Below are 15540 nucleotides of genomic sequence, written 5' to 3'. Positions count from 1 at the left end.
TGGTTGGAACAACCTCAACATATTTCACTCCTTCAAATTCTATTTCCACCCCTGCATACAGATGCTTTATCCTAGAGGTAAAAGAAAAGGGATTATTTTTTTTGTATTTCTTTGTGCGATTAGCAGCTGTTAAACAAAACGTCAGAAATACTTTGAAAACAGCTACTGCAGCATGTGCTCATACTTGACTTTTTACTCGTAAATGTGAATGTAATGCTCGCACTGTTGAGCCCTGCAAATTCACCACCTGCCTACGTGGCTGGTGAAATAGACATTCTTACCCCCCAATACCTAAATCTACCCGCATTTGGCGGGTGTTAATTTTATGCCCTGCTTGTATTTATTCATTAATTTTTTGGAACACAGCCCTGTATCCCCACCATCACACTGTTGTTGCAATCCAAAAACGGTCCATTATAAATAGCAATCTGGGTCAGGTGGCCATCATTTGAAAGCTTATTCTATTGCCAACATGACTAGCTAAATTATAAAATATGACCTTACAAGTACAGTACTTCAATCATCTAACCAAACCTACATATTACCTCAATCAACCCAACTCCCTCGTACCCCAGTACACTAACTCGGTACCGATACTCCTTGTACTGTATATAGCCTGTATATAGCCTTGTTATTGTTATTTTATTGTGTTACTATTTGTATTTTTATCTATAGTTAATTTTCTTACTTTTTAACTGCATTGTTGGGAAAGTGCTCATAAGTAAGCATTTCACGGTAAACTCTACACACTTGTTGTATTCGGCGCATGCGACAAATACATTTGATTTGTATTAACTTTTGTAAAGTTAAGTTGGCACGCTTCTATACTAACTTATTTACACAACGGGTCATGTGACTTGGTTACCATCGTCAGGTACTAGCCAAGTAGTCTAATTCAACAAATCAAATTATTGCTATCTGTTTCAAAATATAAAAAAAATTATAACATAGCAAGAGGGTTATCAGACCTAATTTGTCACTCTCCCCAAAAAATATGTTTTTATGGTCAGACCTAGCTAGCAGCCAATGCAGCTGGAGAACACGCTAGCTAAACTAGCTAATTTACGCATAAATTGTTTTATTCTGCATACACAAAACGTTCAAAAATAACTATGCTACCTCCTAAGATGTTCATATAAACAGATGTTGTAGTTTTAGTATGTTTCTCTGACTCCTTACCTGTAAGAATAGTAATATTAGCAGTACTTGAAACAAGCTAAACTGCCTGGCAGCCATTTCCCCAACTGTCAACAGTTGCTGTGGTGACCAAGGTGTCACATGACCGTTTGTCTTGTAAACAAATTGTAAAGGAGAGTTTAAACAAGTTTTTTTTTTTTGGGGGGGGGGGGGGAATAAAAAAACTAGTTATTTACAAAATGATGTGCACTCACCTCCACATACACTTCATCTCCTCTTTCAGCAGTTTGATCCAATATGGTCCTTAGATATGCAAAGTTTCCAGAACGTCCACATAATTTTATTTCTTCCAACAACCAAACGGGAACCACAGGGGAATTTTATGTAAAAGTTCTAATTCACCAAAAAATAACATTTTATGAGGTTATTTGAATGTTCTCAGAACAATGTGTTTCTACCTTACCAAAACAACAACATTCCCTAAAGGTTCTCCTTTGGTTCATAGAAAAATAACTTTCCTACAAAGTTCCCAGAACGTTCTGTGAAAGTAATTGTTCTAAGAACCAAATGAGAACCTTTAGGGAACGTTACAGGAACGTTGGGCGGCAAGTAGCTTAGTGGTTAAGAGCGTTGTGCCAGTAACCGAAAGGTTACTCGCTGGTTCTAATCCCCGAGCCAACTAGGTGAAAAATATAGTTTTTTTAATTGCTCATGTAAATCGCTCTGGATGCTAAATTACTAAAAATGTTTTTAAAAATGAACGTTCTGCGCTAGCTGGGTTACCTAAACTGTTCCTCTATGTCCTCTTGGTTGTGAAGGTAAGGTAGCAAGCTAGTTATCTCGTTCCCAGAGAGGTCTGCCCAAATGCTCACTCCATGGGGATCTAGATGAAGTAAATGCCTGATTGTGTTTTGGGTCACCACATATTCCGCTTGGATGCATTTAAGATGCATTAGTTTGTATCCATGAAGCTTCCCATGTCGTCCCACTTGATCAAGAAGGAATAAAGCTATGTCAAGTAAGTCCGATTGTTTTCTTCGTTTGTTGAGTCTTAGATAACTCCACAATGTACGTAAACTAATGACAACAACATCTTTATTCCTCAATGCCATCTCTCTAATATCTCCTAATGCCTAAAACCGAGGAAAACATAAAAGTTGATTACCTCAAGCAAACCGGCCAAAATGTCAACCTGTGCATGAGAGGAAGCCAAACTTGCCAAGTAGCCTAAGGCATAGGCTATTTTTCATAATAACGTGCAACCGGACTATTTCATTATAATAACTACATCTTTCTCATTACAACATGATATTTCTCGTAATAACGAGGTCTGTATCATTATAACATTATCTTTCTCATAATAACGACATCATGGGTTATTTTCGTAATAATTAGATATTGATTAATTTCGTAATAACGTGATCTTATCTCATAATTATATAAAACATATATTTTGCTTAGTGGCAGCAATACACCACCGTAATATTCAATAGGCTAAACACATTTTAGCAAAAACCTACATTAACTCCACTAATGAGGAAAATGAGGGATTGGGAGATAGTTTTGCAAATAATCTCAATACAGTAGCATATAAAAACAACTCACCTTTGCTTCGAAGTTGATACCATGTTGGAATGCTTCCTCGTTATGCAATGGAATTCTCAAATCATGGCCATCATCAACTAGATTGTACTTTGTTTTCGCTGGCATGACTGCCGACTATCCGTTTTCACACCACACGGAAGAGGACGAACCTAATTGTTAATCCAAAACGCAAAACGAGTCCCAAATCCCTTAATTCCAGTGGTCCATTGCAACGAGTAGTCGTCCCAGAAGTATACAGTGGGCTAGGAGGTGTAACTTTGTATCTATTGCTCACGCAAGTAGACTGGTTTACAAAAACAATCGTGCCTCTCCGGCAAATCAAATCACTTCCGAAATAAATAGCACCAGGTTACTTTCAGCGACGTAAAACTACCCCAACAATCAAAAATGTTGTTTTCCTGGTCCTGTCGTTTTCCCCACTAGTAAAACGCCATGAGCAGCCTAGCCCCCCCTCACTCTCCCCCTTGCGTGGATTCTCCAGGCAGATTGGGATTGGAAGAATCTGGGAATTCTTCCTCTTTTCATTGGAACATAGTTAATTCATGGTATAGTAAGAGGGCGAATTCGTTTTCAATTGGCCGGTGCATGGATAGTTCACTTAAAGACCAATGGAATGGTCTAAAATGTACAAACTCCGCCAATATGGGGAACCGGGCCATGCAAAACGAATTCGCCCAGTGTCACTTAGCAGCACTGTGAGAAGGAACAGTTGCTCTTTCGGTTCAACGTAAAGCCTATGTAGTGACATTATGGTAGGCTAGTGTTTACATACAGTGTAGGCCTTATTGCAGTGTAGACAGTTAAACAGTATGCCGACTTATCACTGTGTTATCAGTTTAAAGGGGCAATCAGCAGTTGCTACATCAATTTTTGACTTATAAATTAATGATATGTACCCATTGATTCTAGAAGAATATCACTTATAAATGACTCAAGAGTTTAGTTTAACTGTCATACCCCATCAGAACCCCAACATATAAGGTTGTTTTACGCCAATGTTTGTAAACAAAGTACATGTAAATTAACACTGTATAGCCTCAAAACATGGTTAAAACTATAATTTTGATATCATGAATCATCAGTCCTTGCATCCATAGCTCTGTCTATGAATTTGAGAGTGATTCGATTTCTCAGGCCCCATCCCTCAGCCTTTTACCGAAACAGTGGCACGATTACACTTTGTTATTCCTTCAACTTCTGATTGGTCTTTTACATTTTTTTTAATGAGAAACACTTATGTTTATGCATTGGATTACTAAACCAACTCAAACTAAGTGTGGGTAAATTCACCTTCAATGTAGCCTACTGGTTTGTTTTAGGTCAGTTATCTTCATTAGAAGTTAAAGACATGCTCCGGAACTTTGATGATTAGTAAGTATTTTTTCAACCTCCCGCTTTGGGCTCAATGTGTAGTTTATACCAGTATAATCTATGAGCACAATTACTGTCTTACTTCAATTAGCCACAAAATCCCTAGTTTGAAAGCAACTATTTACTGGAAGCTGTGCAGCGCCATTTTCCATACATTTTCCCCCATGTGGGCCAACCCCCTAGCAATTTGAGTTCCAGCCAATGAGGTTCAGCCCCTTGCCATTTGAGTGACAGCTAGCAAAATGCACACACAGCAGAGCAAGAGAGAGCAATTATGTGGTGCACATATGTGACGTAGTACGCCATTTCCGTAGACCACTTTGGCTCGTGAGCGCTACTTTCAGAACTACTGGCTAAAAAGTAAACAAGAGTACCGGATAATCTCTTTAAATTATGATCATTATTGATCATTATGATTCTGTAGAATAGTGATGTTGTTTATAAAATATAGGGAGATATCAATGGATAGACAGCTGCATGAAACTAAGAAAGAGCAAGACTACCTACTTGTGGTCACCTAAGCTAATGACCGCAGTAAGGCACTCAGTATGCCATACAGGCAATGTTCTGTACAAGATGCTCTGTACATGATGTGCATGATGAATGTAGCTTGGTGTTGTATGATGCAGTCCATCTGTGTCACCTGTCTGTAATTTATGGTAAGAAGCAGCGCTCAGCTCCCCAAGGTGTCTCAAATTTGTGGGGAATTGGAGCAGCACCAATTCACATTCTCAACACTGGCAGAGGCTAAAGGATGTAGCTGTATTGACTAACTAGCCTAAGGGTGCATCTCAATTGTTTTCATTTGCTTCCACTCCTCATCTCTCTTCTCATTAACCATCATTATGTTTCTCCAGGCAGTGATATGAATGATTGCAGTTGAAGGATTGTGACATGAATGATTGCAGTTGAAGAATTGATCCCAACAGTCTTAAGTCACTTCCTCTCCTAGCTCCCTTATCCATATGGGTGAAAATCATATGGATAATGCAGGGATGCCTTCGGCATCTAAGATCAGTGTGGATGAGCAACTTTAGACTATTGGGACACAGTCCAAGTCTCACTAGCTCTCTCTACATTTCAGTCTGTGTGCTCAATACTGTGCTGGCTTTAAGATTAAGATTACTTTATTGGTCAATTGCACACAATGTCCAACTGAAATGTGACTTTTTAACCCAACCCCTCTAAAAGACACACACACACACACACACACACACACACACACACACATAGAGGTTTTGGAGGGGTGCGTGGGGCTGCCATACTGGGGGAGCTGTTGTTGTGGGGGGTTACTGTAAGTGCCTTACTCGATGGGCAAAAAAAGTATAATTCCAACAGATCCCGGATTCAAACTGACAACCCTCCGGTGGCTGGATCGCCTCTCTATCTGCTAGGCTACCTGCATATGCTACCAGCAGTAAGTTGATTTTTGGGATCTGTCATTATGCTGCCTGGTTCTTTAGAAGAGGGATCTCTGATTCTGCCGTCACTGACCATTTCTACTACAGCTGCTACTTTTTAAAATAATACTACTACTACCTACCACTACCACTGATGATACAGCAATTATTACTACCTCATCTTCTAGAGTTTCATTTTGTGAGGGTGGAGCCTTCGCAAACTGGAACTCCCAGTTTCTAACAGGTATGGACACAGAACTAAATCACGCAGCTGACCAAATTACTCATGATTTTATTTCTGGATTAACCAAGATCATTCAAGCACATATTTCATCCTGCTTACTAAGAATCTTTCTCTCTCTCTCTCTCTCTCTCTCTCTCTCTCTCTCTCTCTCTCTCTCTCTCTCTCTCTCTCTCTCTCTCTCTCTCTCTCTTCAATTCAAGGGGCTTTATTGGCATGGGAAACATATGTTTAGATTGCCAAAGCAAGTGAAATAAAAAGTGAACAGTAAATATTACATTCCAACATTTTAAACTTCATATTATGTCTATATACAGTGTTGTAACGATGTGCAAATAGTTAAAGTACAAAAGGGAAAATAAATAAACATAAATATGGGTTGTATTTACAATGGTATTTGTTCTTCACCGGTTGCCCTTTTCTTGTGACAATAGGTCACAAATCTTGCTGCTGTGATTGCACACTGTGGTATTTCACCCAAAAGATATGGGAGTTTATCAAAATTAGATTTGTTTTCAAATTCTTTGTGGGTGTGTGTAATCTGAGGGAAATATGTGTCTCTAATATGGTCATACATTTGGCAGGAGGTTAGGAAGTGCAGCTCAGTTTCCACCTCATTTTGTGGGCAGTGTGCACATAGCCTGTCTTCTCTTGAGAGCCAGGTCTGCCTACGGCGGCCTTTCTCAATAGCAACACATAGTCAAAGTTTTCCTTAATTTTGGGTCAGTCACAGTGGCCAGGTATTCTGCCACTGTGTACTCTCTGTTTAGGGCCAAATAGCATTCTAGTTTGCTCAGTTCTTTTGTAAATTCTTTCCTATGTGTCAAGTAATTATATTTTTGTTTTCTCATGTCCTAGGGCTCTGTGGCGTCTGTTTGTGTTTGTGAACAGAGCCCCAGGACCAGCTTGCTTAGGGGACTCTTCTCCAGGTTCATCTCTCTGTAGGTGATTGCTTTGTTATTGAAGGTTTGGGAATCGCTTCCTTTTAGGTGGTTGTAGAATTTAACGGCTCTTTTTGATAATTAGCGGGTTTCGACCTAATTCTGCTCTGCATACATTATTTGGTGTTTTACGTTGTACACAGAGGATATTTTTGCAGAATTATGCATGCATTGTCTCAATTTGGTGTTTGTCCCATTTTGTGAATTATTGGTTGGTGAGTGGACCCCAGACCTCACAACCATAAAGGGCAATGGGTTCTATAAGTGATTAAAGTATTTTTAGCCAGATCCTAATTGATATGTCAAATTTTATGTTCCTTCTGATGGCATAGAATGCCCTTCTTGCCTTGTCTCGCAGATCGTTCACAGCTTTGTAGGTGCTGACGTAGGCCCTCCTTGGTTGGGGACAGAAGCACCAGATCAGCAAACAGTAGACATTTGACTTCAGATTCTAGTAGGGTGAGGCCGGGTGCTGCAGACTGTTCTAGTGCCCTTGCCAATTCGTTTCTATATATGTTGAAGAGGGTGGGGCTTAAGCTGTGTCCCTGTCTCACCCCACGGCCCTGTGGAAAGAAATTCGTTTTTTGCCAATTTTAACTGCACACTTGTTGTTTGTGTACATGGATTTTATAATGTTGTATGTTTTTCCCCCAACACCACTTTCCATAAATTTGTATAGCAGACCCTCATGCCAAATTGAGTCAAAAGCTTTTTTGAAGTCAACAAAGCATGAGAAGACTTTGCCTTTGTTTTGGTTTGTTTGTTTGTCAATTAGGGTGTGCAGGGTGAATCCGTGGTCTGTCATATGGTAATTTGGTAAAAAGCCAATTTGACATTTGCTCAGTACATTGTTTTCACTGAGGTAATGTACAAGTCTGCTGTTAATGATAATGCAGAGGATTTTCCCAAGGTTGCTGTTGACGCATATCCCACGGTAGTTATTGGGGTCAAATTTGTCTCCACATTTGTGGATTGGGGTTATCAGTCCTTGGTTCCAAATATTGGGGAAGATGCCAGAGCTGAGGATGATGTTAAAGAGTTTAAGTATAGCCCATTTGAATTTGTGGTCTGTATATTTTATCATTTCATGTAGGATACCATCAACACCACAGGCCTTTTTTGTGTTGGAGGGTTTGTATTTTGTCCTGTAGTTCATTCAATGTAATTAAATAATCCAGTGGGTTCTGGTAGTCTTTAATAGCTGATTCTAAGATTTGTAATTGATCGTGTATATGTTTTTGCTGTTTGTTCTTTGTTATAGAGCCAAAACGATTGGAGAAGGGGTTTATCCACACATCTCTGTTTTGGATAGATAACTCTTCGTGTTGTTTGTTTAGTGTGTTACAATTTTCCCAGAAGAAGTGGTTAGATACTATGGATTCTTCAGTTACATTGAGCTGATGTCTGATGTGCTGTTTCTTATTTTTCTCTCTGATATGAAGAATGAGAGGCTCCTGTTCAAGCTCCACATTATAGGTATAATAATACCTGCAGTGCTCCCATAGGGGGAGCCAGAACTGCACAGATTAACACTAGCCAGCAATCACTCCTAGAGAGAGACTGATGACAAGAAGAAAGGTATTACTAAGACTAAAAGCACATCATTTATGCCTCAAGAGAACATAAACAACCCCCCTCTCTCTCTCTCTGCATATCTCGTTACCACACCACTACAGCTACTCTGTCTGAGTAGCAGGAGGACTCAAAAACATGTGTAGTACTAAGTACAAAAATCTGAAAAGCACTTATCCTTTTCTCCTCTTGTGCACTTGGAGCTACACAGAGAAAGAGGGGTCATTGGGCTATAAATAGGTGTTCTCAGTAGGGATGCGTCACTCCTCAGGAGGTCTACATAGGGACTACAGTTGAAGTCTGTAGTTTACATACACCTAAGCCTAATACATTTAAACTCAGTTTTTCACAATTACTGAAATTTAATCCTAGTAAAAATCCCTGTCTAAGGTCAGTTAGGATCACCACTTTATTTTAAGAATGTGAAATGTCAGAATAATAGTAGAGAGAATTATTTATTTCAGATTGTATTTATTTCATCACATTCCCAGTGGGTCAGAAGTTTACATACACTCAATTAGTAATTGGTAGCATTGCCTTTAAATTGTTTAACTTGGGTCAAACATTTCAGGTAGCCTTCCACAAGCTTCCCACAATGAGTTGGGTGAATTTTGGCCCATTCCTACTGACAGAGCTGGTGTAACTGAGTCAGGTTTGTAGGCCTCCTTGCTCGCACACACATTTTCAGTTCTGCCCACACATTTTCTATAGGACTGAGGACAGGGCTTTGTGATGGCCACTCCAATACCTTGACTTTGTTGTCCTTAAGCCATTTTGCCACAACTTTGTAAGTACGCTTTAAATTCCTGACTAATGTCTTGATGTTGCTTCAATTTATCCACATAATTTTCCTTCCTCATGATGCCATCTATTTTGTGAAGTGCACCAGTCCCTCCTGCAGCAAAGCACCCCCACAGCATGATGCTGCCACCCCCATGTTTCACGGTTGGGATGGTGTTCTTCTGCTTGCAAGCTACCCCCTTTTTCCTCCAAACATAACGTTGGTCATTATGGCCCAACAGTTCTATTTTTGTTTCACCAGAGGACATTTATCCAAAAAGTACGATCTTTGTCCCCATGTGCAGTTGCAAACCGTAGTCTGGCTTTTTTATGGCGGTTTTGGAGCAGTGGCTTCTTCCTTGCTGAGCGGCCTTTCAGGTTATGTCGATATAGGACTCGTTTTAGTGTGCATGTAGATACTTTTGTACCTGTTTCCTCCAGCATCTTCACAAGGTCCTTTGCTGTTGTTCTGGGATTGATTTGCACTTTTCGCACCAAAGTATGTTAATCTCTAGGAGACAGAACGCGTCTCCTTCCTGAGCGGTATGACGGCTGCGTGGTCCCATGTTGTTTATACTTGCGTACTATTGTATGTACAGATGAACGTAGTACCGTCAGGCGTTTGGAAATTGCTCCCAAGGATTAACCAGACTTGTGGAGGTCTACAATTCTTTTTCTGAGGTCTTGGCTGATTTCTTTGATTTTCCCATGATGTCAAGCAAAGAGGCACTGAGTTTGAAGGTAGGCCTTGAAATACATCCACAGGTACACCTCTAATTGACTCAAATGATGTCAATTAGCCTATTAGAAGCTTCTAAAGCCATGACACCATTTTCTGGAATTTTCCAAGCTGTTTAAAGGCACCGTCAACTTAGTGTATGTAAACTTCTGACCCACTGGAATTGTGATACAGTGAATTATAATAATATTAATAATAATCTGTCTGTAAACAATTGTTGGAAAAATTACTTGTGTCATTCACAAAGTAGATGTCCTAACCGACTTGCCAAAACTATAGTTTGTTAACGAGAAATTTGTGGAGTGGTTGAAAAACATGTTTTAATGACTCCAACCTAAGTGTATGTAAACTTCAACTGAATTTCTAGCGGAGAGCACAAAGCAACACTCACCTTTGTTTCAACATGAAAAGCACTTCATGGCTCTGCTATCCTCTGATAAACATTAAAGGTCAGGGACCTTTCATGCTGGGCATTTCCATCAAAAATGAGCACCAACATGTGTAGTTCATAGGAGCATATCAAAATTGGGTATAAAAAATAAAGCTAAGAATCTATATTTTTGGGAAATTTCGCAAACAATTGCCTTCGGAAAGTATTCAGACCCCTTGACATTTTCCTCATTTTGTTACGTTACAGCCTTATTCTAAAATGGATTAAATAAAAAATCTACACACAATATCCCATAATGAGAAAGTGAAAACAGGTTTTTAGAAAATGTAGCACATTTATAAAAAATAAAAAACAGATACCTTATTTACATAAGTATTCAGACCCTTTTCTATGAGATTCAAAATTGACCTCAGGTGCATCCTGTTTCCATTGACCATCCTTTAGGTGTTTACAACTGAGCAATCGGGGGAGAAGGGCCTTGGTCAGGGAGGTGACCAAGAACCCGATGGTCACTCTGATAGAGCTCTAGAGTTCCTCTGTGGAGATGGGAGAACCTTCCAGAAGGACAACCATCTATGCAGCACTCCACAAATCAGGGCTTTATGGTAGAGTGGTCAGACGGAAGCCACTCCTCAGTAAAAGGCACATGACCGCCCGCTTGGAGTTTGCCAAAAGACACCTAAAGACTCTCAGACCATGAGAAACAAGACTCTCTGTTCTGATGAAACCAAGATTGAACTCTTTGGCCTGAATTTAAAGCGTCACGTCTGGAGGAAACCTGGCACCATCCCTACGGTGAAGAATGGTGGTGGCAGCATCATGCTGTGGGGATGTTTTTCAGCGGCATGGACTGGGAGACTAGTCAGGATCGAGGAAAAGATGAACGGAGCAAAGTATAGAGAGATCCTTGATGAAAACCTGCTTCAGAGCGCTCAGGTCCTCATACTGGGGCGAAGGATCACCTTCCAACAGGACAATGACCCTAAGCACACAGCCAAGACAACGTATGAGTGGCTTTGGGACAAGTCTCTGAATGTCCTTGAGTGGCCCAGCCGGAGCCCGGACTTGTACCCGATCAAACATCTCTGGAGAGACCTGAAAATAGCTGTGCAGCAACGCTCCCCATCCAACCTGACAGAGCTTGAGAGGATCTGCAGAGAAGAATGGGAGAAACTCCCCAAATACAGGTGTGCCAAGCTTGTAGCATCATACCCAAGAAGACTCGATGCTGTAATCTCTGCCAAAGGTGCTTCAACAAAGTACTGAGTAAAGGGTCTGAATACTTATGTTAATGTAATATTACAGTTTTTTATTTTTAATAAATTAGCAAACATTTATAAAACCAGTTTTTGCTTTGTCAATATGGGGTATTGTGTGTAGATTGATGAGGGGAAAAAAACGATTCAATAAATTCTAGAATAATGCTGTAATAATAATGCTGCAATGTGGAAAAAGTCAAGGGGTCTGAATACTTTCCGAAGGCACTGTAAGTAAAGGCTTTTATTTCTGGATAAACAGATGGAAAAGGGGTCTTAGAAAACATCTACCAGAAAAAGTATTAAAAGGTATCAGAAACATCAAAACACAATAATGATGACATAAAGACCCCTTCTGCCAACTAATATCAACACATATTTAGTTTTGGAGAAATTCTTTACCTTCTGTAATTCCATTACCAAAAACCCACATATCTTTAAGATATTTTATCATTTCTCTCCCTCATGAGGAGGGAGGATAAAGAAAGTTCACAGAGGTAACACGTAGTGGTAGACCTACCAATTTGTTATTGTGATTTTACTGATAAACATGTGTTTTTTATTATTAAGTGATTAAAACTGAATTCCGTTACCAAATTGTTAATGGAATTACCCCCAAAATCTGTAATGGAATTACTGCAACTGAATTGGCAACAATGGGAAATCATAATAGTCACCTTCTACTGTCTTCCCTTTCACTGGCGTACTGTTATGTTCAGCTCATAACGGTTTTCTTTGTCTTTCTGTTGTCTGGTGGTCAAACCAAGAGTGTTAAAACAGTCTGTACATCCCCTCTCTCCCTCTCTCTGCCTCTCACTCTCCAGTTTTGTCACCTTTCCCAGGTCTTACAGACACCTACCCATGAGCCTCCTCTCTTTCCATTTACTGTAATCAGCATCCTCACCCACTGAGCACCGACCGACACCGGACGTCCATGGACGTTTACATTTTGTCAGTCCACTCTGGCCTTGATGTTAATGTCCACAGAAGGACCGGTCTGGACCAAATCTGAACCTATCATAGACGTTTGTTTCACAAGTTTGGATAGTACAGTACAGTACAGTGAGTAGAGCACAGTAGAGTCCAGTACAAAACAATACAGTGAGTAGAGCACAGTACAATATAGAGAACAGTAGAGTACATTACAATAAAGTACAGTGAGTAGAGCACAGTACAATACAATACAGTGAGTAGAGCAGGGTTTCCGTTAGCCGTAATCAACGGCATTTGGCCATTACATAAAAAAAAAAGATAAATACAATTGGCTAGAGGAAGAGGGGTCGGGGGGTCGAAGAAAATTGAGTCGAAGAAAATTGAGGTTGTGGTGGCAGCTGCAGAGAGGTATTTGGGTGTGCGAGACTTGACATCAGAAGGGTTACAGGGAGTGTTAAGTGGTGATGTCCCATCATTTCAGGTTGAGGGCATGAGGTAGGAATGAATATATTTAAATAGTGGAGAAGGGTGGGGTTAATTATTAATAATAATTTTGAATTTGTGAGTGTAGTGTTAGATGGTAGGGTATTTCTCTAGTAGGTGGCGGTAATGCAACAAATTGGATGCCAACCACCGTTAAATCTCATTGAAGAAGAAGAACAGGCTTAATCAACGCGTCACACACCACTTTGCAATGAGCTGGAGGAAGTATGCATTTTGAAAACATATAGCTACCTAATTGTTTGAAACCTGAATGTTTTACTACATATTATGAGGCATGATTTTACCTTCCTTCAAAGGCCAAACCCACTGGCTCCAGGCCATCTATAAACTGTGGTTCTCTGTAGCTCAGTTGGTAGAGCACGGCGCTTGTAACGCCAGGGTAGTGGGTTCGATCCCCGGGACCACCCATATACAAAAATGTATGCACGCATGACTGTAAGTCGCTTTGGATAAAAGCGTCTGCTAAATGGCATATTATTATTATTTTTTATTACCACTGCTAGGCAAATCCCCGCCTTAGCTTAGCTCATTGGTCACCATAGCAACACCCACCCGTAGTATGCGCTCCAGCAGGTATATCTCACTGGTCATCCCCAAAGCCAACACCTCCTTTGGCCACCATTCCTTCCAGTTCTCTGCTGCCAATGACTGGAATTAACTGCAAAAATCTCTGAAGCTGGAGACTCTTATCTCCCTCACTAACTTTAAGCATCAGTTGTCAGAGCACCTTACCGATCACTGCACCTGTACACAGCCCATCTGAAATTAGCCCACCCAACTACCTCATCCCCATATTGTTATTTATTTTGCTCATTTGCACCCCAGTCTCTCTATTTGCACATCATCTCTTGCACATCTATCATTCCAGTGTTAATACTAATTGTAATTATTTTGCACTATGGCCTATTTATTGCCTTACCGCCATAACTTGCTACATTTGCACACACTGTATATATATTTTCTATTTTCTGTTGTATTTTTGACTATGTTTTGTTTTACCCCATATGTAACTCTGTGTTACTGGTTAAATGAAGGTGAAATAAAATAAAACAATTAAATATCCGTGGAGGCAATTATTTTATACAGACTTCCATATGCCATTAAAACCAGTAGCCTATTTCTCTCATGTTCTATTGGTTTTCAAATTTCTTTCATTGTCAGGAAGGCAAATTTGTGCGTAGCCTACTGCCTTGTGTGCTTTGCTGAGCTAATAATGTTAAGAAATACTAGTTAATCAACATTTTAAGCTAAACGTTTTGATCTGTTGCATCATATTCATTAAAAAAAAAGTTTTATATAGCTAGGTCTACTAGTTGTATGAATATGGGATCTATCATCCCAGAGTCTGGTGGGCTATCTCACAAATTGATGTGATGTATTTAGGTGAGGGGACACCTGTGGCGATTGATTTGTGAGTTGCCCTTCATGCCCGCTCCCATACCCTATAATTCTGTATCTCTTTGTGACTAATTTGTATACAGCTAGACCAGAAAAGCCACATCCCTGATTGGCAACCCTGATTAGAAGCACCTGCTGCTCATCTGTTGTTCTTTACAAATGCTGTTTTGAATTAAATAACATTTTACCTACACACTGAAGAAGGCTGTAAAGCTGAAACGTATGTCTGTGCTATCCCCGATGCAGTAAAAAAGTTAAAAACATAAAATAATGTGTGAACACATTACATCTCTTTGTTTCTCAACAAGCTGACCAATTAGGTAAACTTTTCTACTATGGGTATAGTAGATTGACATAGGCTCATAGGCAGCGCGTCCATAAGGCTAGGGGAAGCTAAGCTGTCCTTAAGTAAATTGAATTACATTTCCAAAATGATATAGCCTAATTAGCTTACTCATGTCTATACACTATAAGCGCTCAGCCATGCATTGAATGGTCTTTTTTGCAAACAGTGATTGAGTTAGGCCTATATTATTAGTCTAAATGATGACTATCCAATCTATATCATCACATTACGAATAGTAGGCTATCCTATATGTCTGCAAATGCAATGATGCATGGAATGCTTAATTATAAAGGTGCATTTTTATGGTGAAAATGGGCTTCCCCAAACTTGAAACTCACGCTCCGCCTATGCATAGGATAGTGATTTTTCTGTTACTTACTCGTCTTGTTGGCTGAGGAAAAGTAAATGTGGACAGTTATTCTAACATCTTCAAAGTGGGCTTACCGCATGTTCTGTTAAGATTAATTACCATAATCTAAATGTGATTTCTGTCATTCTGAGCACTGTGGGTGGACGCGCTAATCAGGTTACGCACCCAATTCATATGGGTCCGATACATTTCTCAAATATCCAGTAAATGAAAATGCTGCCTGTCGAATGTCAGGCGCCACATTTTCATAACGGAAACCCTGGAGTAGAGCACAGTAGAGTACAGTCCAATACAATACAGTGGTACAGTACAGTATAGTAGATAAACGTAGAGTAGAGTACAGTATATTGTACTGTACACTACTGTACTGAACTATACTCTACTATACTGAACTCTACTGTACTGTACTCTACTGCACTGTACAGAACTCTACTCTGCCGTGCTGTATTGTACTCTACTGTGCTCTGCTACGCTGTGATGTCCAAACTTGTAAAACACAAGAATGACAATCATATCTATAATTATGCATTTCTGTGTAGTACAAATCAGGGACCCA

The 15540-nt window shown here is 39.9% G+C and overlaps 1 protein-coding gene across 1 annotated transcript in view; it reads right to left on the bottom strand.

Annotated features, from left to right (window-relative positions):
- The window catches only part of LOC121539803 (carboxyl-terminal PDZ ligand of neuronal nitric oxide synthase protein-like), a gene marked incomplete at its 3' end in the record, with an annotated part of 253155 nt that extends 250004 nt beyond the window's left edge, over positions 1 to 3151 (bottom strand). Inside the window, exon 1 of the mRNA XM_041848478.2 lies at positions 2743 to 3151. Coding sequence (XP_041704412.2) covers positions 2743 to 2847 — 105 coding nt within the window. The remainder of the gene's footprint in view (positions 1 to 2742) is intronic.
- Between the last annotated feature and the right edge of the window lie 12389 nt (positions 3152 to 15540).

The sequence above is a fragment of the Coregonus clupeaformis genome, chromosome 26 (assembly GCF_020615455.1).
Source record: "Coregonus clupeaformis isolate EN_2021a chromosome 26, ASM2061545v1, whole genome shotgun sequence".
Taxonomy (NCBI): Eukaryota; Metazoa; Chordata; class Actinopteri; order Salmoniformes; family Salmonidae; genus Coregonus; species Coregonus clupeaformis.
Note: the sequence above shows the minus strand (reverse complement) of the source record. Positions and strands in the feature narration are given on the sequence as shown.